This window comes from Lathyrus oleraceus, chromosome 2, assembly GCF_024323335.1.
Source record: "Lathyrus oleraceus cultivar Zhongwan6 chromosome 2, CAAS_Psat_ZW6_1.0, whole genome shotgun sequence".
Classification (NCBI taxonomy): Eukaryota; Viridiplantae; Streptophyta; class Magnoliopsida; order Fabales; family Fabaceae; genus Lathyrus; species Lathyrus oleraceus.
Genome location: NC_066580.1, coordinates 220,008,378 through 220,035,021, shown reverse-complemented (window position 1 = coordinate 220,035,021; position 26,644 = coordinate 220,008,378). Strand labels below are relative to the sequence as shown.

The 26,644-nt window shown below is 40.9% G+C and overlaps 2 protein-coding genes across 2 annotated transcripts; both read left to right on the top strand.

Moving 5' to 3' along the window:
• The first annotated feature begins 18,924 nt into the window (after positions 1-18,924).
• Positions 18,925-19,383, top strand: LOC127122652 (uncharacterized). The gene has a single exon (XM_051052953.1). The coding sequence runs from the start codon at positions 18,925-18,927 to the stop codon at positions 19,381-19,383; it is 459 nt and encodes a 152-aa protein (XP_050908910.1).
• A 123-nt stretch (positions 19,384-19,506) lies between these two features.
• Positions 19,507-20,187, top strand: LOC127122651 (uncharacterized). The gene has a single exon (XM_051052952.1). The coding sequence runs from the start codon at positions 19,507-19,509 to the stop codon at positions 20,185-20,187; it is 681 nt and encodes a 226-aa protein (XP_050908909.1).
• Positions 20,188-26,644: the final 6,457 nt, after the last annotated feature.

Genomic DNA, 26,644 nt, shown 5'->3' with positions numbered 1-26,644 from the left:
CAATCGACTTACAAGGTTGATGACGATGCATAAAGCAATCGACTTACAAAAGGGTGGATGAATACGTGCTGGTTCTGTTAGGTTTTGAAAAATGATTACTCGACGTTGGATCGAGGTTTTGGTCTTGTTTTGAAATGGTTATCGGGTGTTCATTTTATTTCTTGTATTAACATATGAATAAAGAATGAAAGAATATTATACATTTCATGGGAGAGGGATACATTTGTTATGAATGGGGGTTATTCATGGCAAACAAACAATAATAATACATGCCTCATACACCATACAAGTAGGCCACAGTTAATCAAACAAGTAAGATATAAACAAATATGTGATCAAATCAAATAATCAAAGAATGAAATAATGAGCATTTAAACAACGTATGGGTGTAAGTGTAAGGGAACCGACTCACTTAAGAAAGCCCAAGAGTAAGCTATGTGAGGTTGACGGCGATACTTAAAAAAGCAATCGACTTACGAGGGTGTGAAAAAGGGGCTCGATGTTAAATCGAGAAAAATATGATTTTTTATAATTTTAAAGTGGTTTTGAATGAATGATGAAGTTAAAAGAAAACAAAGTTTGCATTATTAACAAATGAAACTGTGAGTATAATAAAATTATAATACAACATAAACATGGAAAAAATGAATGCTAAAAACGAAAAGAAATGTTATATGTGGGTATCGAACCCACTACATAAGGGGAAATGGGACTCCTTCCCATCCACCCGGCCATAGGTGGTTAGCTATTATCTTAACAGCGACTAGAACATATAGACAAGAACAACAAACAATAATAATAAAAACTTAACTAAAAGAAAATGAAATGGGCCATTGGATTCCAGACTTGGATAACCGGTCCAACACAAAAGAACTGACGGAAAGCCAAAGGGCAGCGTGACCTAGCCGCATGGCTGTCTTGGTCCAGATGAAAAAGACAAAGCTAATAATGACTGATGATACACAAAACAAAAAAAGGCTAGGCATTGGATTTTGTGGATCTCACAGGTATCGATCCAAATACCTCATGTTATTTAGAACAAAAAAAACAACGTATCAGTTTGAAAATAAACAAAAGGGAAGCATCAAGAGCCACAAATATCATTCCCGTTTCTGAAACAAAAACCACCTTCTTCCTCAAAAATCAAACTCCATTTTTGAACAACAGCAAAAATTCAACAACAAAGCACAACAAGAACACGCAGGGAAGACAATCATGAAGCTACATTAAAGATGAGAGATGGATCGAAAATGGAACTAACCAGTTGCAGCTGGATCGACCGACGAAAGCATAGGTAATGTTCTTCCTGAATCCTTCTAAGTTAGGATATCTTTTCTCTTCTGAGTGGAATCCAGATTTTCTTGGGGTTTTTTGTTGAACAGTTTTCTTTCTCTTCCGCCTCTCTAATGACTCCTAGGGTTTTTTTTTGGCTGATTTTGTTGTCTTTTCCGACGCTCAAGCTTTTCTCCTTTTATGAACAGTGTCCTCTCCCAAAATTAGGGTTTGTGTGCTCTTATATGTGTGAATAACAGGGACCACAGGAGTGAATTCGTAGTCTCATAGTACGGAGTTGCCTGAGGAATTTTTGTCTTCTTTCAGCAGGTGGTCCCTCCTTCAATCCTTTCCATCTCCAAATTTTTTTACTGTTGGTAAGAAGCTTATTTACTATAGTGTATTTCACTTGAATAGAATATACATTTTCCTCAAATTATCGAAATGTAATTGTGTGGTTTGATTCTTGCAGGGGAAAACGTTGAGCTTGTGAGCATGGCTTTTGGAACTAAACCGGCTCCGATGTGAGGACGAGGTCCCGCTACGACTTGAAGTCTCACCTCGTCTAAACCATAACCAGGACCAGTGCCTTCCTCGTCTTGAAGTTTCAACTCTACGACTTCTTGGACACATAACAAAGAGAGTATGGCTATAACGGTGAAGGTTCAACTTTAGAATTTGCTTGTTCTTCAATCAATATGGTAAGTTCTCCTTTCAGAGTTTCCTGGCATCAACAAGCACTTCATCATAATACCTAGCCATGCAGAAGTATCTTTCTTCCCATTGAGATTGCAGTTCCCTCATCCTGGTATAAAGGCTTACTAAATCTTTCTTCTGTTTGTGTCTACTGTAATGAGTCCATCTTGAGTACAGGAAAAGAGGTCATGGTAATTTCTTTGTTCTCATTTGGAGCCTGACGTGATTGCCAAAAAATGAAAACATAGGTATCATTTCCATTTGTTATCCTGTCTGCTTTTATGCATTTGCTGTGTTGATGAACTTTGTGTGTGGCTGGAACTGAACCACCTTTGTTCTGTCTGAAATCATTTTCAACAATGCTGAAAGCTTGTAGTAAGATCCTTCAAATTTGAAAACCTTAACATCAATACTTTCAAATGTGTTTGTCGATTTTGCGGGCTGCTGATGCTTGGCGGCAGGACCATGGCTTTATAGGAATTTGTTGACAAGATATTGTAGCAGCAGTCAAGAATTCATTCGGATATGTTTGGTTTGAGGTGAGCCACCTAAATGAATCAATTCTTTTGAATTCTAATGAGTTTCTACACTTTTGTTAGCAGAACATATTTAGCTTTCACCAATGTTTTGACTTTCTACAGGGCTTTCTCAAGAAGAAGAGTGAGTGGTATGTTGAATTGGCATCAACTGCGGTTGCTTGAAGTGAGCAGGGACTTATAAGGAAGTGTCCATGGCAGGGTGTTTTGGTAAGCTGTTTGTGATTCTATTGTGGCAAGATTTTGCAGCAGGTTTTTTTTCTTTGCAAAAATTGTTGTGGCTTCCATTAATTTTTGTTTAATGAAGCTCTAAACCAATGTCTATTGCAGGGCCAATTGTATTTGAGGCCTTGGCCAGGTAATGTGGTATACTGTGGGCAAGGGATTTGGTTGCAGTTGGTGTTAGGCTCACTCGAATGTGTTAGTTCAGCATGTTTTAGGTTTGCAGACAGGTTCATAAGCCTGATGGTTGAAGCCGGTTTCTTGCCAAGTCTCATGGTTCACAAACAAAGTCGGTGGTTTGGTAACATTGCAAAAATTGTTTTCTCCATTGTCGTACTATCTTGCTGCAGACAATGCACGAACCATTTTCCTTCCGACTATATTGCTCATGATTTTTTGTCTGTTGTAGGTTATTCTTACTGTCACGGTTGTTCTTCCGGAAGATGGAGGAGTTCTGATTACTGCCCTGGTGCGAAGCGTTGGAGGGATGTGAAAACAGCTCATGAAGAAAGGATGTTGAAGGGCCTCTAAAGCTGTTGGCCTCTTGCAGGGATCAATTTTAAATTTCCATCTTTCCCAACATCTTCAAATCTATTGTTATCATTGGCATAAATCAAGCCATCGTGTTCTCTCAAGACACAATGTTGATCCTCAGAGCCTACCAATGGATTGGCATCGGCAGCATACATCTCCATCTTACGACAAGATGACTGTCAAAGAGACGAAGTGCATCTAGACAAGTCAACATTTTTTACTCCTCCCAAGGAAAAGCAAACATCACTCATTTGCCTCTGAAAACAGGAGTCTGCTGCATTCATCATCTGATTGAAATATTATGCCTCTTTCAGAATTTAGGGGCACCTTTTCTTCAGTTATTTCACTTGTGAATTCTTGTTACGTGCTTCTATGAAATCTTCATCTGTCAATTTAAACCCGGACACATCTACATCATTGCTAATACAATTCTTTATGATATTCAAACCGTTATTCATTGCAACAAGCTGTTGTTTTATCTGATTCAGGGTGTATTGCTGATTTGTAAGCACTTGACAGTTGTTTGTATTAGATATCAAGGAGTCAATCTGTATATCCACCAAAACTTAACCGATGCATCTTTGAATCCTTTATTTCTCCCCTCATATCCTTTGTTTCTTTAACTGTATCTTGAATTAAATCCATATAAGCAGAAAAAACTCAGGGCGTCAGTTTGGAAACCTGCCGTCTGTATTTCCATACCTACAAAACTGTTTTTTTTTTTTTTTTTTATAATATTCTCCATCTCCAACACTTCTAGTTTTGTTAACTCAACTTGACCCATAAGATGATTTAGAACCACATTATATCCAACATCAAGATTCTCAGAAGTAGTACAACTTCCAAATCTGCCTTGCATATCTAGATTAGGGATGGGAGGTTCTTGGGGTTTGGAATAGGAAGGAACTTAAGTTGATTTTGGTCAAAGTTGACCAAAAAGTCAACTGTTGACCAAAGTAAACAATTGGTCAAAAGTGTCAAATTTTTTTTATTTTCTTGTATGGAATCACATGTACTGGTTTAAAATGGACGAAATGGATTGGAATGGTTTGAAAAAAATGATTGGAGATTGTTTTCACAATTGGCTTGAATGTTTGACTCTTGAGAAGAAAATAACTTGACTGATAATGTGTATGAACAAAACCATGAAATAAGACCATAAGGTTATAGTATCCATGAACCAATAACGTGACTGGCACGTGGTTAGAAACACAAGAAAACTTGGTTGTTCAGATGACCCAGACCATAGATGTATCCACAATCACAACACCATGACTTTGAATCAAAACCAATCCTCATATAAAAACAAAGCAAAGTTAGGTCAAGCATGCCAAACGAACATAAAAATTCAGGATCAAAATCGGGGTATGACAGCTGCCCCTATTTAAGCGTCTTCAACTAGAGAAAATGAAGCAGGACGTTCTTCATATGATCATAGTGGGAGATGATTAAATACTAAGAAGACCCGGATTTTGATCCTGAATCCCCATGAAATAGTTAACAATGTCTGTCAGAATCGGCAAAGAAGCAATCTCGAAAGAAGAGTCCGTCTGGTACGGTGAAAATCGGCCTGAGTACCGAAACAGAAAGTTGACCTGGATACCAAAATAAATGGTAACACAGGAATACCCATGGCCTGAACGCCACACATTGGTCTGAACACTAAGCATTGGAATATGAGAGTATCAATGTTGGTCTGATCACCGGAAATCTGGTCTGAACTCCACTTCGATCTGGAAATCGGAAACTGGCTTGAATGCCACTTCGGTCTGGATATCGGGAACTGGCCTGGACGCCACTTCGGTCTGGATACCGGGAAAACTGGCTTGAATGCCACTTCGGTCTGGATACCGGGAACTGGCCTGGAATGCCACTTCGGTCTGGATACCGGGAAAACTGGCCTGAATGCCACTTCGGTCTGGATACCGGGAACTGGCCTGGAATGCCACTTCGGTCTGGATACCGGGAAAACTGGCCTGAATGCCACTTCGGTCTGGATACCGGGAAAACTGGCCTGAATGCCACTTCGGTCTGGATACCGGGAACTTCTTCGATCTGAAAATCGGGAAAGCTGGCCTGAATGCCACTTCGGTCTGGATACCGGGAACTGGCCTGAACGCCACTTCGGTCTGGATACCGAGAAAATTGGCCTGAATGCCACTTCGGTCTAGATACCGGGAACTGGCCTGAACGCCACTTCGGTCTGGATACCAGGAACTCTGGCCTGAATGCCACTTCGGTCTGAATACCGCCTCGGTCTGAACACCGGAAAACTGGTCTGAATACCACCTCGGTCTGAATACCGGAATATTGGTCTGAATACCACCTCGGTCTGAATACCGGAAAGCTGGTCTGAATACCATAAGTTCTTTGTCCTGATTGTTGAGAACTTCTTCGATCTGGAAATCGGAAACTGGCCGGAATGCCGCATTGGTCTAACTACCGCCTCGGTCTGAAAACCGCCTCGGTCTGAACACCGGTCTGAATACCACCTCGGTCTGAACACCGCCTCGGTCTGAACACCGGAAAACTGGTCTGAATACCACCTCGATCTGAATACCGGAATACTGGTCTGAATACCACCTCGGTCTGAATACCGGAAAACTCTTCATGTCTATCATCATCGGCGAAGATAACAAAAGAGTGATACGTGAGCCGGCACGCATGCCAAAGACCCAAGCTAGGGATAACAATCGAAAGATTGACCAAAGAGTGCATGAGACATATTATCTATAGCCGTCAAAATGTAGATAATACACTCGCATGGAAGATTATCCATAACCGGGTTGTAGGTTGCTAAATGAATAATCGACCGAAAAGAAAGGCATTAGGGTACCAGGACCAGGCATGCAAAAGATGACCAATCAAAAGAGGATAAAGTTGCTAACTCGGAGCAAATACCCAAAAGAAAGGGGAAGACCCACTGGGGACAATACTGCTTGATCAAGGCAAGTATCCAAAGGGGACAAAACTATCAATACCATAAAGAGGGGATTACATCTACGGTTTGTAGGCAAAAAACCACAGAAAAGTAACCAGTCATCGACCAGGATGAGCACACAGGGTTAACTCCACCAAGGGGATGAAAGTGGGATTTTACAGCTACCAGTTAATAGGTAGAAAACCACAAAGATAAGACTTACAACTACCGGTTTGTAGGTAGAAGCCACAAATTCTGCTGAGGATAAGATGAATGAGTGCCGGTTAGTGAGTGACTATTCATTTATGCCCCAGGGAAGCATGGGAGACAGCCAACAGGAAGCCAATTTAGGATCGATCCAAAAAGGCAGATTGAAACAGGACTCATCCTAATGAGGAAAGAACTCAATAGGGAAAACCCATCCCGTTAGGGAGGGAACAAAAACAACCGTCATCCACGAGGATGTATCTCAGTGGGGAGCGCAGAAGGAAATGGTAGACACTTTCTGCTTAAGGGGTAGACTCTACATGGAGAGATCAGACACACCCACTTCTACTAAGGGAATAGACCCAATGGTTGCAAGATGCTGCCAACTTCGAGGAGTAACACTGTTGGTAATACCCACTCAACTAAGGAGTCACTTGTTGGGAAAGCACCAACCTCTCAACCATGCTGATGAACCCAATTCTGAAACCGATCCAATGGCGCGATGCTAAACTCTTTCCAACAACCCAAACTCGGCTGGTCACCACGGCCTAGGGCTAATGGGTATGTTTGCAATGTTGATGCATGAGTTTTTTTGTTTTGTTTTACACAATGCCCCCATGATCATGGAAATGCTATGCACTAATGATGTAATATGTTATGCTTATCTAAATGATGAATGCATAAACACACGTCTCCTCCAGAGACAACACCGGGGAACTCCAGGAACTGTGCTAAGGATCTTATAACCACGTCAACTTCCACCCTGCTAGGGAAAGACAAACCTTGCTGGGGATGCACTCCATCGAACCCGAACTGCTTGGAGATTACCCTGCTAGGGGAGGCAACCCATTCTTATCTCTACTGGGGATGATTTTCTCCGAACCCGATCCGCTTGGGGACCTCGCTGAGGGAAAACCATCAACACAAACCCTACTGGGAAGGCAGTAACCTTCAGGCTCGCTGAGGAGACACTGATCTCAAATCTGTTAGGGAGGTAACCCTCTCACACCCACTGGGGAAATACAGCTTATTGGACACGGAACACCTGTCGAGTCGCCGAACAGCGGCATCCATCGTCCACCCACAATGTCGGCTTTCCTCTTTTGAGAACACCCAGACTCGCCTAGACTCTTCTGATTCATCCCACGAAGATCGAATTCCTGGGATTCATACAAGCTTTCCTCTTTTGAGTACTGGATGTCAATCCACCAAATACTGAATCTTCCAAGAAGAGCACCCATGCTGGGGGAGGGAGGAAGTCTGCTCTGCTGGAGAGAGGAAAGTTGAAGTCTTCAATAAATGCTCTGCCTAGGACTGCCCCACAAAAAGCATCCAAACAGCAAACTTGCTAGGGATGCCCCACAATAGGGCTCAAACAGCACTCTACTGGGGATGCCCCACTATAGGTGCTAATAGGGACTTGGAAGAAAAAAAACTGCATTGCCGGGGACATGAAGATGAACAACTTCAACCAACACTACACTGGGCAATCTCGCTGAGGAGAAACCATGAGAGGTTCTACAGGGAAAAGATACAGTCATGCTCGAGATACGAACAATTATCTTACCTGTTGGTAATCATACCGCCCTTGGGAGAGCATTGTGGGTCTCCTAAGTATCCTTCCATCATTGTGAATATTCACTTAGTTTGAGAACAATTTTGAAAAATTTATTTATTTTGAAAAACAATGATACTTTATCAATTAAAACATGCAAAACGTTTGTTGAGTTGAAACAAATAAGAGTGCAAATAATTGGATAAAAGCTCAAATTGATGTGATGGAGTGGTAGTCTGCAAAGGGCGAGACTCCATAGATCTGTACAAGTTTGAAATTGGTGATATATATTGGAGAGGGCTACATTGAACATAATGACCCTTACTCTACCATTCTGAATTTCGATGTATTCAGAGCTTCAGTCGACGACGCATCGAGGATTCCTGACGGATGACAGATATAGAACACGGTCTTGTCAAGATGCAGTTACTTGCCAAATCCCTAATTTTTGCCTAGATTGCCCCAGTGTGAGGTGCTCAATCTAGCGGGATGTGAATTCTTTTTTTTCCAAATGTCTCTAACTTTTGCCTGGATCGCCCTTTCGGGTTTTCAATCCACCGAGACGCTCCTTTTTGCCTAAGTTGCCCTTCGGGGTGTTCGACTTAGCGAGCTTTTTGTTCTTTTTTTTTTGTTTTTTGCGAAGTATTTCTTGACTGCATCGGGAATTCACAGGACGAGTGAACTTCTTCATCCATTGCTATAAGTCTCAGAGCACCGCCTGAAAAGACTCTCTTGACAACCTATGGGCGTTCATAGCTTAGGGTTCACTTGCCCCTGGAATCGGGTACGAAAGACAAGACTTTCTTGAGCACAGGGTCCCTCGGAACACACGAGGCTTGACCTTCTTATAGCGTGCTTTCGTCACTCTCCGCTGATATAACTGACCATGACACATGGCAGTTAATCTCTTCTTTCGATCGAATTCAGCATCAGTCAACTTGGGACTTTGAGGGTGCTATTTTTTCTTTTGTTTCTTTCTTTCTTTCTTTTGATTCTGATTTCTTTTGATTTTGCACCCTCTTCTTTCTTTGTATTTTCTTTTTCTTTTTCTTTTATGCCCCAGTTGGCTGTTCTGCTGATTCTCGAGATACAGCTGAGTGATCTTCTTTTCTTGCTCAAGAAGTCGGGAAATCTCGTCAGGAATCCCTTCAACATCATCTTCTTCCGCTTCGAATACAGGGAATTCACAATTGGGAGATGACGTCAGATCATTGTGTTCAATGGGTTTAAGAAACAACCTGCATAATGATTTAGAGATGAAAAGCTTTTTGAAAAACAAACAAGACAATCGTTATGCAGATGAAAAGATTGCTTTTATTCTTGTTTTTAAGGTTTTTTTGTGATCACCAATTTCATGCAAAAAGCGAAAAGGGAAAACAAATGGAAAAACAAATGTTTTAACATGAATTTATTTGAAGGAAGATATCATTGCACAAAATGTCGCCAACAATGTCATCACTTCTCCTTTTGGCATGGGAGAAGGGTTTTTTAAAAAAAGTGATTATTACTCTGACTTATGAACGACTGTAGGAACGCCCACAGTGACCCAATTGCGATAGATCCCACCAGGGATGACAAATGTCAGAATCCTTTGCATCAGCAGCTTCTGCTTTTGAACAACCCTCTTTGTTGAAGATCTTAGAAGAAAAGCCACCGCCGGCCCGGGGCTTGTTGTCTTCAAGCTTGATTAACACTGGGACCTAAGTCCTCGAAGCTCAGAATCCCTGATCTGACAAGGTCCTGCACCTTATTCTTAAACTGAAAGCAGCTTTCCACGTCATGACCAGGAGCACCCGAATGATACACACAATGCTGATCGGGCCTATACCACCACCGAGGGTTGACAGGTATAGCCGGCGGGTCTCTGGGAGTAATCAAGTTCCGCTCTATCAAAGAGGGATACAGCTCTGTGTATGACATAGGGATCGGATCAAAAATGATCTTCTTCCTCTCATTACTCGTACTAGCTTGATTATCATTGTGAGGCTGGTAAGCCTGCTGTTGAGGACGATGTTGCTGATGTTGATATTGCTGAGTGGGTCTTCTCTGTTGCTGTTGAGTTGCTGGAATAGTCACAGCAGCGGCCTGACGAAACTGTCCTCTCTTCACACTCCTCCGACGGTGCACAATATTGGTTTCACTTTCTCCCCTTTTGGGTGCCCTAGAGAATGGCTTCTTAGAACCGGAAGAACTTGAAGAGCCAGGATGGCGAACCGGAGCGCGGGTTGCTCTGACATTAACAGTCTCTGCAGCAAGAGGCTGTTCACTGATTCTGATCCCCCTCAATTCATCACCCACGGCATAATCATTGACGAGAATAGTGACAGCAGCATTCTCATGAACGGGTACACCCACTGGTGAAGCACGGTGGACTGGTGGAATCACGGCTTCCAGTCTCTGGGCTAAGGCACGCAGCTCCTCTTGCCCCTGAACAACTCCTTGCATCATTGTCATAAACTGGGCCATGTTCGCCCTCATCTCAGCCAACTCAGTCTGAACCTGGTCCATAATCCTCTGATGATTGAGTTTGGTTGAGTAACGATGCGGTCGACGGTTAGCAATCCTGTCTCAGTCAGGAACCAAAGCGAGAAGTCCCTCCAAACACGTCTGCAATGCAAGGATGTTATGTGCATGATATGCATGATGCAGATGCTATTTTATCATGAATGATCCTGATAAAGGATATGCGTATGCGAGTTAACTTTTTCTTCTTTCATGCATTATTATTTTTTTGAAAATATACATGTTATGATGCAAATGATGCAACATGACTGGTCAGGCTGTGCGTCTCAAGGCACAGGGTCAAAGCTTCGGCTTGAACTCGGAGTCACAATTCATCTGAAACCCAAAGTCATCTGGGGAACTGTCATCTAAACCCAATCTGAGGAACCAAATCACTATCTGAGCGAGTACCCTCAAATTCAGCCCAGGGATCCGAAATAAACGGAACCCTCTGATCAATACCAGGGTCAAACCTCCGGCGTCCAGAAATAAATGTCCATAAATTTGGCTGAACCAAAGTCACCATCACAGCACCATTGGCAGAAACCGTATCCGTAGAGATCAAACCCTCCCCTCACTGGTAGGTTCTAAGAACAGAAGTTTGTCAGCTTCAGCCCTTCAGTCGAGAATAATACGTTTACCACTGACGGTTTGGCATTATTACGGGATAAAAGACCTTTGCTGACTCCCCTCAACAGGATATCCTAAAGCAAGTTCCCAGTCTCGGGGTCCTCGGATTGAGCAGCGAGAATGCGCCCACCAGAGCTAACATAATCACGTCTCGGAGGAGAGGCCTCGACTGAGTTCTCGGGAAATGGTCACCAGAGTCGACGATTTCTAAAGGAATATCTGTCGTTATGGAACACCCATAGGACAAAATATATCCAACAGAAACCTCGTCTGGAATGTGGGTCTCATGAACGACTTATCATAGCAACATGCCATGCAAGCCTCATGACTATCCACTCTAACACCTATGTGTACACTCAAGCCTGGGTAGTGGGCTTATTTCTCACAAAATATCCCATCCCAACAAACAGACAACCCACAAAACCCACAGATACAACAAACATATGTACATGAATGTAATAAGGTAAAACAGGTAAATGCTGAAAATAAATAACTGTACAAAAGAATAAACACCCAACAAACAAGAAAACCTACAAAAGCTAGGAGGGACTCGCTTAGGGAAACCAGATATTCTGGGTTCGATCCCCAGCAGAGTCGCCAGCTGTCGCAACCCGAAAAATACGGAGGGTGCGAAAAAACAACCGGCGAAAGAAAATGACAGAAGAGTCGCCACCGTGCGTTATTTATCCCAAAGGAGGGAAAGGAAACGCTCGAAGTAAACCTGGAGAAAGGAAAGGAAAAGACAAGGTCTCGCAACCAAATCTTGGGTTCGGGAGTCGATTATGCGAAGGGAAGGTATTAGCACCCCTACGCATCCGTAGTACTCTACGGGATCCACTCTTGTTGTTTCTTGTCTAAAGGGTGTATGTTTATCTAATGTACTATTTACTAAAAGAAAGGGTCAAAGAAAATGACTCGCACGGATGTCGCATCCACTGCATACGTATCTCATCTGAATATGAGAATCAGAGTCTTCGTAGCTCGGGTACCTATGGGTTAAAGAGGAGTGTGCTCGCTAAGACATCGCGTCTTATGCCTACGTATCTCATCGGGAATGAGAATCAGAGCAAAACGTAGTTCAAACTAACTACGGGGAACAAAGGTCTTGATTGCAACTAGGGCAAGAGAAAGGGAAGGTCTCGATCGCAACAAGGGCGAGAGAAAGGATCGCAACAAGGGCGCAAGAAAACAAGGATTAGTTGTTAGTCGTTAGTCAAACTCGGCAAGACATCGCATCTTGTGCCTACGTATCTCATCTGAACATGAGAATCAGAGTTGCCGTAGTTCGGCTACACGCACGCCAAACAAAACAAGACACCTACACACAAAAAGGTGGCAAACATGGAGCCCGACTGCCAATCACTGGACTTACATCAGCATCCGAACCAAAACACACACAAAAGGGCAAACGTGGAGCCCGACTGCCAATCACTGGACTTACATCAGCATCCGAACGAAAACACACACAAAAAGAAAAAGAAAGGTGCCCGGAGTGGTCTCGCACGACCACCTGCCTACATACCTCGTCTGGAACAAGGATCAGGGCGATGTAGTTCCCCTACATAGGGGTTGCCATCTGAACATGGACTTACAAAGGAAGACACCAATTGTGTCAAAGGAGAGTGGGCAATGTGTTCACGTCCTAGCAGTAGGTGTCGCAGCTCGCTGAATCGAGTCTTAGGCAGTTACCTCTTTGCAATAGAACGGACTACATGCCACAGGATCGGAGACGCTCGGAAAGGTCTAGAAGTGGGGAAGCTCTGCCCTAGAGTTGTCATGCAATGTGTACTTAGGTATTTAGGATTTACAAATGGGAATATCTACCTAATGTTAGCATGCAAAGAAAAAAAAAAAGGGGGATCCAAACTATGTTATCATACAAAAGGATATGGGAATCCTACCTATGTTATCATACAAAAGGATATGGGAATCCTACCTAGGTTATCATGCAAAGGGTTCTATCTAATGGGTGCTACCTAATCGGTACAAGAATCGACGAATGGAGCAAGGAGAAGTGTTAGGGATAAGGGTAGATGGCGATGCATGAAGCAATCGACTTACAAGGTTGATGGCGATGCAAGAAGCAATCGACTTACAAGGTTGATGACGATGCATAAAGCAATCGACTTACAAAAGGATGGATGAATACGTGCTGGTTCTGTTAGGTTTTGAAAAATGATTACTCGACGTTGGATCGAGGTTTTGGTCTTGTTTTGAAATGGTTATCGGGTGTTCATTTTATTTCTTGTATTAACATATGAATAAAGAATGAAAGAATATTATACATTTCATGGGAGAGGGATAGATTTGTTATGAATGGGGGTTATTCATGGCAAACAAACAATAATAATACATGCCTCATACACCATACAAGTAGGCCACAGTTAATCAAACAAGTAAGATATAAACAAATATGTGATCAAATCAAATAATCAAAGAATGAAATAATGAGCATTTAAACAACGTATGGGTGTAAGTGTAAGGGAACCGGCTCATTTAAGAAAGCCCAAGAGTAAGCTATGTGAGGTTGACGGTGATACTTAAAAAAGCAATCGACTTACGAGGGTGTGAAAAAGGGGCTCGATGTTAAATCGAGAAAAATATGATTTTTTATAATTTTAAAGTGGTTTTGAATGAATGATGAAGTTAAAAGAAAACAAAGTTTGCATTATTAACAAATGAATAATAAAATTATAATACAACATAAACATGGAAAAAATGAATGCTAAAAACGAAAAGAAATGTTATCTGTGGGTATCGAACCCACTACATAAGGGGAAATGGGACTCCTTCCCATCCACCCGGCCACAGGTGGTTAGCTATTATCTTAACAGCGACTAGAACATATAGACAAGAACAACAAACAATAATAATAAAAACTTAACTAAAAGAAAATGAAATGGGCCATTGGATTCCAGACTTGGATAACCGGTCCAACACAAAAGAACTGACGGAAAGCCAAAGGGCAGCGTGACCTAGCCGCATGGCTGTCTTGGTCCAGATGAAAAAGACAAAGCTAATAATGACTGATGATACACAAAACAAAAAAAGGCTAGGCATTGGATTTTGTGGATCTCACAGGTATCGATCCAAATACCTCATGTTATTTAGAACAAAAAAAACAACGTATCAGTTTGAAAATAAACAAAAGGGAAGCATCAAGAGCCACAAATATCATTCCTGTTTCTGAAACAAAAACCACCTTCTTCCTCAAAAATCAAACTCCATTTTTGAACAACAGCAAAAATTCAACAACAAAGCACAACAAGAACACGCAGGGAAGACAATCATGAAGCTACATTAAAGATGAGAGATGGATCGAAAATGGAACTAACCAGTTGCAGCTAGATCGACCGACGAAAGCATAGGTAATGTTCTTCCTGAATCCTTCTAAGTTAGGATATCTTTTCTCTTCTGAGTGGAATCCAGATTTTCTTGGGGTTTTTTGTTGAACAGTTTTCTTTCTCTTCCGCCTCTCCAATGACTCCTAGGGTTTTTTTTTGGCTGATTTTGTTGTCTTTTCCGACGCTCAATCTTTTCTCCTTTTATGAACAGTGTCCTCTCCCAAAATTAGGGTTTGTGTGCTCTTATATGTGTGAATAACAGGGACCACAGGAGTGAATTCGTAGTCTCATAGTACGGAGTTGCCTGAGGAATTTTTGTCTTCTTTCAGCAGGTGGTCCCTCCTTCAATCCTTTCCATCTCCAAAAATTTTTACTGTTGGTAAGAAGCTTATTTACTATAGTGCATTTCACTTGAATAGAATATACATTTTCCTCAAATTATCGAAATGTAATTGTGTGGTTTGATTCTTGCAGGGGAAAACGTTGAGCTTGTGAGCATGGCTTTTGGAACTAAACCGGCTCCGATGTGAGAACGAGGTCCCGCTACGACTTGAAGTCTCACCTCGTCTAAACCATAACCAGGACCAGTGCCTTCCTCGTCTTGAAGTTTCAACTCTACGACTTCTTGGACACATAACAAAGAGAGTATGGCTATAACGGTGAAGGTTCAACTTTAGAATTTGCTTGTTCTTCAATCAATATGGTAAGTTCTCCTTTCAGAGTTTCCTGGCATCAACAAGCACTTCATCATAATACCTAGCCATGCAGAAGTATCTTTCTTCCCATTGAGATTGCAGTTCCCTCATCCTGGTATAAAGGCTTACTAAATCTTTCTTCTGTTTGTGTCTACTGTAATGAGTCCATCTTGAGTACAGGAAAAGAGGTCATGGTAATTTCTTTGTTCTCATTTGGAGCCTGACGTGATTGCCAAAAAATGAAAACATAGGTATCATTTCCATTTGTTATCCTGTCTGCTTTTATGCATTTGCTGTGTTGATGAACTTTGTGTGTGGCTGGAACTGAACCACCTTTGTTCTGTCTGAAATCATTTTCAACAATGCTGAAAGCTTGTAGTAAGATCCTTCAGATTTGAAAACCTTAACATCAATACTTTCAAATGTGTTTGTCGATTTTGCGGGCTGCTGATGCTTGGCGGCAGGACCATGGCTTTATAGGAATTTGTTGACAAGATATTGTAGCAGCAGTCAAGAATTCATTCGGATATGTTTGGTTTGAGGTGAGCCACCTAAATGAATCAATTCTTTTGAATTCTAATGAGTTTCTACACTTTTGTTAGCAGAACATATTTAGCTTTCACCAATGTTTTGACTTTCTACAGGGCTTTCTCAAGAAGAAGAGTGAGTGGTATGTTGAATTGGCATCAACTGCGGTTGCTTGAAGTGAGCAGGGACTTATAAGGAAGTGTCCATGGCAGGGTGTTTTGGTAAGCTGTTTGTGATTCTATTGTGGCAAGATTTTGCAGCAGGTTTTTTTTCTTTGCAAAAATTGTTGTGGCTTCCATTCATTTTTGTTTAATGAAGCTCTAAACCAATGTCTATTGCAGGGCCAATTGTATTTGAGGCTTTGGCCAGGTAATGTGGTATACTGTGGGCAAGGGATTTGGTTGCAGTTGGTGTTAGGCTCACTCGAATGTGTTAGTTCAGCATGTTTTAGGTTTGCAGACAGGTTCGTAAGCCTGATGGTTGAAGTCGGTTTCTTGCCAAGTCTCATGGTTCACAAACAAAGTGGGTGGTTTGGTAACATTGCAAAAATTGTTTTCTCCATTGTCGTACTATCTTGCTGCAGACAATGCACGAACCGTTTTCCTTCCGACTATATTGCTCATGATTTTTTGTCTGTTGTAGGTTATTCTTACTGTCACGGTTGTTCTTCCGGCAGATGGAGGAGTTCTGATTACTGCCCTGGTGCGAAGCGTTGGAGGGATGTGAAAACAGCTCATGAAGAAAGGATGTTGAAGGGCCTTTAAAGCTGTTGGCCTCTTGCAGAGATCAATTTTAAATTTCCATCTTTCCCAACATCTTCAAATCTATTGTTATCATTGGCATAAATCAAGCCATCGTGTTCTCTCAAGACACAATGTTGATCCTCAGAGCCTACCAATGGATTGGCATCGGCAGCATACATCTCCATCTTACCACAAGATGACTGTCAAAGAGACGAAGTGCATCTAGACAAGTCAACATTTTTTACTTCTCCCAAGGAAAAGCAAACATCACTCATTTGCCTCTGAAAACAGGAGTCTGCTGCATTCATCATCTGATTGAAATATTATGCCTCTTTCAGAATTTAGGGGCACCTTTTCTTCAGTTATTTCACTTGTGAATTCTTGTAACTTGCTTCTATGAAATCTTCATCTGTCAATTTAAACCCGGACACATCTACATCATTGCTAATACAATTCTTTATGATATTCAAACCGTTATTCATTGCAACAAGCTGTTCTTTTATCTGATTCAGGGTGTATTGCTGATTTGTAAGCACTTGACAGTTGTTTGTATTAGATATCAAGGAGTCAATCTGTATATCCACCAAAACTTAACCGATGCATCTTTGAATCCTTTATTTCTCCCCTCATATCCTTTGTTTCTTTAACTGTATCTTGAAATAAATCCATATAAGCAGAAAAAACTCAGGGCGTCAGTTTGGAAACCTGCCGTCTGTATTTCCATATCTACAGAACTGTTTTTTTTTTTTTTTTTATAATATTCTCCATCTCCAACACTTCTAGTTTTGTTAACTCAACTTGACCCATAAGATGATTTAGAACCACATTATATCCAACATCAAGATTCTCAGAAGTAGTACAACTTCCAAATCTGCCTTGCATATCTAGATTAGGGATGGGAGGTTCTTGGGGTTTGGAATAGGAAGGAACTTAAGTTGATTTTGGTCAAAGTTGACCAAAAAGTCAACTGTTGACCAAAGTAAACAATTGGTCAAAAGTGTCAATTTTTTTTTATTTTCTTGTATAGAATCACATGTACTGGTTTAAAATGGACGAAATGGATTGGAATGGTTTGAAAAAAATGATTGGAGATTGTTTTCACAATTGGCTTGAATGTTTGACTCTTGAGAAGAAAATAACTTGACTGATAATGTGTATGAACAAAACCATGAAATAAGACCATAAGGTTATAGTATCCATGAACCAATAACGTGACTGGCACGTGGTTAGAAACACAAGAAAACTTGGTTGTTCAGATGACCCAGACCATAGATGTATCCACAATCACAACACCATGACTTTGAATCAAAACCAATCCTCATATAAAAACAAAGCAAAGTTAGGTCAAGCATGCCAAACGAACATAAAAATTCAGGATCAAAATCGGGGTATGACAATTACCTGGGTGAAATATCCAGACGTAGTCTCGAGTATTATACCCAAGCTGTAAGAGCTTGCAAGTCATAAGTACTCATCTTTCAAAATCCAAAATACTTAATTCCTATCTTAACCCCTTTCAATAAAGATGGAAATGGATTATGGTGGATACCGTGCACTCCTGAGATTAAGATACGAGGTGGATGCCTCGCCCATCTTAACTTTCGCCGTCATTTGCCAATTCAGTTTCTTCAAACCCCTTTCCCAATCAAATTCAAAACACGTAATCTTTATTAAACACTTTCGCCAGTAAGATGGAAATGGAACATGGAGGATACCACGCACTGCTGAGACTAGGATTCGAGATGCATATCTCGCTCATCCAAGTTCTCGCCATTACTCAAAAATACATCCAACCAATCAAACTCATTTCCGCCGCTGTGCGATTGATCAGAAAAACCTTTTCATAAATGAGAGACATATTGTCTTAAGACGATAAAGCAATGCTTCGACCATAATTGTTGAGTTGAGATAAGTGACGTTTTTCCGAATGTTGATTTGAAAATCCATTTAATGTGTGGTATACGTCCGTTCCTCATCTGTTTTGGGTAAAACAATGTTTTCATCGATTAATGCAGTATAGCTTTCGTTAAAATCGACCAACAAACAAACATTTTCTACCAAGAACTATGTAAGCCTTGATTTCTCTGTTGAGATACGTAGGAGCAGGATTTGTAAATCTTGTCAGGCCCACTAATAAAAAACTTAGGTTTAGTCCTTCCTTGAAAATCCAAAAACATTTCCCTCTCTTTTATTCTTTCTTTCCCACCTAATAACTTTAAAGCCTAAAATTTCAACTAATACTAATGCGCACAACTGACCTAACGGTTCCCGTTGAGTACAACGGACGTGAGGGGTGCTAATACCTTCCCCTTGCGTAATCGACTCCCGAACCCTGATTTGGTTGCGACGACCAATATCATTGTCGTTATTTCTTGGGTTTTATCGATATTTCCCCTTTCCTTTTTAGGAATAAATAAAGTTCGGTGGCAACTTTGTTCAGTCTATCATGCGAGCGTGCGATTGCGCTTCGCTTAAGTCGTGTTCTCATTTTTCGAGGTGCGACACCTCTCATTATGTACCTCACGGTACTCGATGAGTCAATGGGTTGTGTTTTGGGTCAACACGATGACACGAGCAAGAAAGAATATGCTATCTACTATCTCAGTAAGAAATTCACTGAATGTGAGACTCGATACTCACTTTTGGAGAAAACTTATTGTGCTTTGACTTGGGTTTCCCGACGCTTGAGGCAATATATGATTTATCATACTACTTTATTGATATCCATAATGGATCCGATAAAGTATATCTTCGAAAAGCCTGCTGTTACTGGTAGAATTTCCCGGGGGCAAATGTTGCTAACCGAGTATGATATACAGTATGTGACCCAGAAAGCAATAAAATGGAGTGTTTTGTCTGACTATCTTGCTCACCTGCCTGTCGAAGGTTACCAACCGTTGAAGTTTGACTTTCCAGATGAGGACATCATGTTTATCAGAGGCTTCACTATGCATGGATTCAAGGTAAGCCCTAAGGAAGGCCCCGAACCAGGATCGTGATGGACGCTCGTGTTCGACGGTGCTTCCAACGCACAAGGTCATGGCATAGGTGTTTTTATCACTTCTCCAACTGGTTTCCACCTCCCGTTTACCGCTAGATTGTATTTTGACTGCACCAATAATATGGCAGAATATAAGGCATGTATCTACGGTTTAAAGGCGACAATCGACTTAAGGATCAAGATTCTAGAGGTATTTGGTGATTCAACTCTGGTAATCAGTCAGGTGAAAGGCGATTGGGAGACTCGGGATAGCAAGTTGATACCTTATAAAGAGCATATCAGAAAACTGACACCCTATTTTGATGAAATCTCTTTTCATCACATCCCTAGGGAGGAAAATCAGTTAGCAGACGCTCTAGCCACATTGGCATCTATGTTCAAAGTCAAATGGAAGAATGAAGCACCACCCATCCAGGTTGACCACTTAGATGAACCAGCACATTGCCTAGAAATTAAGGCCGATCCTGAGGATAAGCCTTGGTTCTATGACATAAAAACATTTATGGAGAAACAACATTATTCTGAGGGTATATCCATTACCGATAAGAAAGCTCTAAGAAGACTCTCTTCCAAGTTCTTCTTAAACGGTGATGTACTATACAAGAGGAATTATGATTTTGTACTGCTCAGATGCGTCGATAGACACGAAGCTAGTAGGATCATAAAGTCAATACACGAATGTTGCGAGGGTGTACAATCAAAGGGTCCTGCTATGGCCAAGAAGATCCTTCGAGCTGGTTACTATTGGACGAAAATGGAGGTTGATTGCTACAATTTTGTGAAAAGATGCCATAAGTGCTAGATATATGGTGACAAGATCTTTGTGCCACCAACTCCATTGAATGTTCCGACGTCTCCGTAGCCCTTTTCTATGTGGGGCATCGATATGATTGGGATGATAGAGCCCAAATCTTCCAATGGACATAGATTCATCCTAGTCGCTATTGATTACTTCACGAAATGGGTCGAAGTTGCTTCGTATGCCAAAGTCACTCGACAAGTGGTTACCCGGTTTATAAAGAAAGAGATAATCTGCCGTTATATGATACCTAGCAATATCATCACTGACAATGCCAGTAACCTCAACAACACTATGATGAGGGAGTTGTGCGAAGAATTTAAGATCGAGCATCATAACTCTTCACCATACCGGCCCAAGATGAACGGCACCGTAGAAGTGGCTAACAAAAATATCAAGAGAATCGTCCAGAAGATGGTCAAGACATATAAGGACTAGCATGAGATGTTACCCTTTGCTCTGCATGGCTACAGAACCTATGTCCGCACATCCACTAGGGCAACTCCATACTCTCTGGTTTATGGAATGGAGGATGTCCTACCGATTGAAGTCGAGATTCCTTCACTCAGAGTCATCATAGAAGTTGATCTTGATGAAGCTGAATGGGTTCAATCTCGGTATGACTAGTTGAATCTAATTGAAGAGAAGCGTTTGACGGTCGTCTGTCATGGTCAGCTATATCAAAGACGTCTCAAACGAGCCTTCGACAAGAAGGTTCTTCCTCGTGCATACCGCGCTGGAGAACTCGTGCTCAAGAGGTTTTCTACTATTCACTCAGACCCGCGAGACAAATGGACTCCCAACTATGAGAGACCTTTTGTCATTAAAAAGCCCTTCTCAGGTGGGTCTCTAATCCTCACAACAATGGATGGGGAAGATTTACCTTCGCGAGTGAACGCAGACATAGTCAAAAAATATTATGCCTAAAGAGAAATGATGAAAGCCTGGTAGATTAATCTCCGCAAGGTTAATCTAGGCAAAAATGGCTATCCCGGTGGACCAAAAATGATTTGTCCATGCAAACGTTAGGGAACACGTATGAAGCTCGCTAAGCCGGAAACCTGAAAGGGCGGCTTAGATAAAAATGAGCATCCCGGTGGATGAAAAGAATTGAAATGTACAGGAAAAAGTTAGGGATAAAGGCATTGACTATGATCCTCGAGCCCTTACGCTACAAGCTAGATATCAGAGGGTCAAAGACCAATTCAATCACCATCAGCCAAAGCAAGGTTTTGGGATTCAGATTGTATGGTAGACTAAGGCCAACGTTGTAATCAATGGAGAAAAATATACAAAAATATTTCCAATTGCCATTTCAATTATTTTTTCAATTCTTGCAACACTCTCATTAAGGTTGTTTGCGTCCTCGTACTCACCATATGTACAAATTTCATATCAATAAAATTCAGTTATTCCATCAAAGATTCTCTTCTGTGTTTTGTATGCAAAATAATTGACTTGCCTTACTCACATAATGCTTTGAAATTTTGGGGAATAATAAAAAGCTACAAAAAGAGGAAACACTTTGCATTACTGTTAAAACCCGATAAACCTGAAACATGATCGGTGATTCAAAAAAAAGGTTTCACGTGAACACCTATGATGCTCAATTGGCTGGGATGCCATGTTGGTTCCAACATTTCAGTGTTCCTTAACAGGCAAATATTCCTTAACAACAATGTTGGCCTCACGATAGTTATTTTCCAATGATGAGTCAGAGTCCCCATCATAATAAAGACTCATATCCCTACAAATGACAAATAAGCCAGCAAAGATGCATCATAAAAAATAAGAATACATCATGCACCATATAGCATCTTCCTTGCACTGGTGATAGAACTTCAACCACCAATTCAGGCAAATTTCGTGCACGTCGGTATTTAATCCCCTTCCACCTCGAATACCTGAAAAGCTCCCGCAATTCTTGTATTTGGGTTCAAGAAGATTAAATAGGGTCAGCTATTGTACCCTAAAATTTCCCTCCCCTTTCTCACTTATCCTGCAAACCACTTGATCAGGAGATCACTTGCATACATTCATAATTCATCCACATGCATCATTCACCATGGATCCAGAAGAAACTTGTGCTTATGAAGCTAGGGTTTATGTAGATATCAAAGCTCAAAGGCATGTTCTAATCATACCATCAACATGGGGGGATGTGAAACCCTAATGGTGGTGGTGGAGGCTTGAATTCAACAAAGTTGTGACCAGACAACCTAAGGCCTTCAAAGCCCTCATTTCTCAAGGCAGGATATCTTGGAGCTTCCCCATGCCTTATCTTGGTGTCCAAAGCCCTAATCAGGAGTGGGTGAACCAGATGAACTTGGTGGCTTGTCTGTGCATTCATGACCCCTCAATCTTCACACATTGTCAATTTGTTTGACCTAACCTTTCTTGGAGCCTTGGTCTTGGTTCAAAGTCAATGGTGTTATTCATTTGGTTATGGATACACCATTGACCCTAGTCATATGAACAACCAAACCCCTTGTATTTCAAGCCATTTGCTAGTCATGCTATGGAATCATGGATGTTATATCAAACCCTAACCTATTGGTCCCATTTCATGGCCTTGTTCATATACATTATCAGTCAAGTTATTTTCTTTCCAAAAGTCAAACATTCAAGTCATGATCAAACCAATTGTAAAACCAATTTCAATCACTTTTCTAGCCATTTCAATTCATTCCATGTCATTTTAAACAATTATATATGATTCTACACTAGAAAATACAAAATTTGACATTTTTGACTAATTGTTGACTTTGGTCAACAATTGACTTTTTGGTCAACTTTGACCAAAGTCAACCCAAGACCCTAATGCCCTAAAGTTTCACCCTAATCATCAATCCTTTGTCCACTTAAAAGAAAAACACCAAAAAAATGAATTTTTGCAAATTGTTGACTTTGGTCAACAGTTGACTTTTTGGTCAACTTTGACCAAAGTCAACCCTAGGTCCTTGGTCACCCCTAATCACTAAATGACTGACCCTAACCCACATTCCATTCTCCATGTCCATGTTGACCTTGATTTACCCATGTGGATTTGGTTTCTTCACTTTAATGCTAACTTGGTCATGCCTTGAACCTTGGAGTTTCTTGCTTTGCCAATTCACTTCGATCCTGCTTCATTTGCCATACTGCATCAACTTGTTGCAAAGCCAAACTTGCACAGACCAAAGTCCCAACCAACATAATAGGCAAGCCTTGAAATGTTGCTAACATTCCTTGAATTAAAACCACAAAGTATTGTCAAAGTCCAACCCAAAACCTGCTGTGAGCATGAGCCAGCAGGACTTACTACAAGGATGCAACCTTCTTCATCGATGGAACATGTCAAGTCATGGGTTGCACTAGAGGCATACGAGGCAAAACAAAACCAGTTCATCCAACCGTTGTCTACAAGAGGACCAATCAACATTGCCTTGCAAGCACTCTGTATTGAGTTGCATCAACCTGCAACAGAGTTGCATCAACCTGCAGCAGAGTTACAACAACCAGTCTGCAAGCATGTCCAACCATCTCGTATTGCAGCTAAATGCATAACCCTGTTGCCTTGGCACAAAACCTGTATCCACCACCAAACAGGTACACTACTAGGGCAAGCAAGTTGGTCCTGCTGGAAGCCAATGCACATGTTCAAACCAAACCACAGGGAACTATAACAAGCAGCACATGAGAATATCAATCTAAGCCACAAAACATTATGTAAGCAGTCGTGCATATTTTCAAACCAAACCATAAGTCTTGCAGACTGCAAGCACTCTGTGTGGACCTGCTAGCAAGAACCAACCTGCATCAGGCCAAAAGCATGGTTAATCCAACATTAAATGGTGCTTAGGACCAAGATAAAATGCAAAACAGACCATGGAACCATGTTAAGACTAAAACATAACATAAGCAGTGCATCACTAGAACCATTAGACCAAGGTTCAAGGAACCACAAACCTTCACAATTCCAAACTGAGCCTGCTGCAAGCTTCATGACAAACTTGCAGGCTGAATCACGAATAAAGGCAATGCCTGCTATACCTGCATCAACCGCTAATTGCAGCAATATTGCACCAAACCTGCAACATCAAAATAATGTCATAGTAGAACCCTATCCATGTACATATGTAAGCTCACATTCAGCATGTGCATTAAGACCAAAACTATCCAAAATCATGAGTGTAAGCTGCAGCATAACACAAACATACATAATAGTCCAAGCCTTGGCAAGTTGGCATGATAACATTGAGAAATGCAAGCAGATGGAAGGCTCATTGCAACAGGGTCATGGCAAGGCATATGCTAACAAAGATCTCACCAAGACATGCTACATCATTTCTTTAATAGTTGCTTTGCAATCAACCATAGCATGAAAAGCAAAAAACATCCATACATAAGAATTGCCTACATTCCACTAACCAAGTTAACTAAAAGAGAAACTTGTGCAGCCAGTCATTATTCAAATGTTTGGAGTGAAATTCCACTTAGGTGAAACCTCTCATAGCCAATCATTAATCATTTAACCTAAAACACTAACTAACTAAATTCATTAACTAATCCTAACTAACTGAGTTGTGCATAAATAACTGAGTTTAATCCCAACTCAGTGTGTCAATGTAAACTAACTCCTAACGAAAGGCCAACTGAATCCAAACCTTACTCAAAACCTAGCTAATTCCCTAACCTCCTCTCTATTTAAACAATGCCACCATCATTTTTCGAGGACCTTGAACACTTTTCTCAAAAATTCACTCATTCTGCAACTCATTCCCTCTCCCTCACTAAAGCTCTACTTCTCTCAAAAATCCATTGAAGCTTCAATATTGCTTGAGCTTAACTTCTGTCATTCCATTTTTGAGCTCACGATTCTCAAGTTCAAAGGAAGAAGAAGGAAGAAAACGTGTAACGCAAAGTCAAGAATTCACCGGCGAACCATTTCGATCGTCTTCTCCGATATGTAGTTTTCACTCCACTTGTTTTGCTTGCGCTGAGCTCACTAGTTAGGAGCGTTTGGTGTGAGAAATAGAATCCCCGTGGTGTAGGAGTTTGATTTATCACCAGTGTCATTTAATTTTCACATAGAATCCTTGGGTTCCTCCCAAGATCCTCTCGATTCGGTTGATCCATGAACCTATTCCCCAAATGGATCCCATTTTTGTCATTAGCGTGTTGACGTGCATAACGTGGCAGTTAGAATTTAAGTTTTGAATGCCACCACTTCCAGTGATGGCCGTTGGCGCGGTGGCTAACGCCAGGTGACGGTGAACGTTTAAGCGCGCGAGGTTTATTCATTCAAACATGTTGACTTGTACAAGTCAACAGGGAAAGTGTAATGGGCTCAGATTCTTAAGGCCCATGGAAATTCATGTTTTCACACCACAGTTTGCTAACGCACCCCTTTTTAATTTACAAAGAAAGTGAATTGGACTTCCACAGGCCCATTGATCTTTTGCTGAATCCACACCTGAATTCCTAAATGATCCCCCCTCTCTGGAAGGAGCGTTGAGGCATTTTGGGCTCAGAGGCCCATTTCTAGTTTACTATGCGCACCCCCTGGTTGGATTGTTTGGAGTTTGTTGGTTGATATAAAAGACTCCATCGGCTCAAGTAACAACCCAATAGCCTGAATTCTTTTTAACCCCCATTTTAGTCATGCACCCCAAGTTCTTTCTACTTGATTTCTTTATGCTTCTTAATTGATTTTTTGTGTAATTTGATTAACTAGAATAACATTAGATTAAATAGGTTAATTGACAATTAGGATTAATCTAGTTTTTTAGAATTTTAATTAGCATCTCATTTAGGATTAATTCATAGCTTTAGGGTTTTCATTACAATTAAATAGGACTTTTAATAGAAATTTAATTAGGTTTTAGATTCTAATTAGAAATGATTTAGCTTTTGATTAAATTTAGAACTTGACATACCTTAACTTTATGCCAATTTTCCACATTAGGTTAGAATCAACTTTAGACCATGGAATTAGACATATTTTGGTAAATGACCATTTTGCCCTTATGGGCCTATTTTTGGTATTTTGTGTTAGAATTGCATGATCCCTTTATGATTAGAATGTGACATAGAATGTGATCAACTCCTTACAATTTTAAGACCTAACATAGGTTTTTTAATCAAAGTTTTGACCAATTTGCACATGTTCCCTTAGGACTTCTAACTTAGAATTTTTAATCAATTTATAATGCATGATCCCTTAGGATAGTTCGTAACAATCACTAACCTCTAGAATAGGATTAACCTAGTTCCCAAAAATAAAATAAAACCCATGATTAAACTGATCAAAAGCAATTTTGATTAATTAAATCCTTTGAACTTGTATAATCCCACAGTCTAATGAGTGACCAAAAGACCCTTGGTCACTTAATAAGACTTTTCTTCTAAGCTGTGGAGTTCAAGGCCTGAAGATAAGATCTTCAATCAAGGAATCCTCAGTCATACCAAGCAGCGGATT

Bases quoted from the DNA above. Each gene is read 5' to 3' on its own strand.
- LOC127122652 (XM_051052953.1), top strand. From the start codon at position 18,925: ATGGGTTGTGTTTTGGGTCAACACGATGACACGAGCAAGAAAGAATAT.
- LOC127122651 (XM_051052952.1), top strand. From the start codon at position 19,507: ATGGCAGAATATAAGGCATGTATCTACGGTTTAAAGGCGACAATCGAC.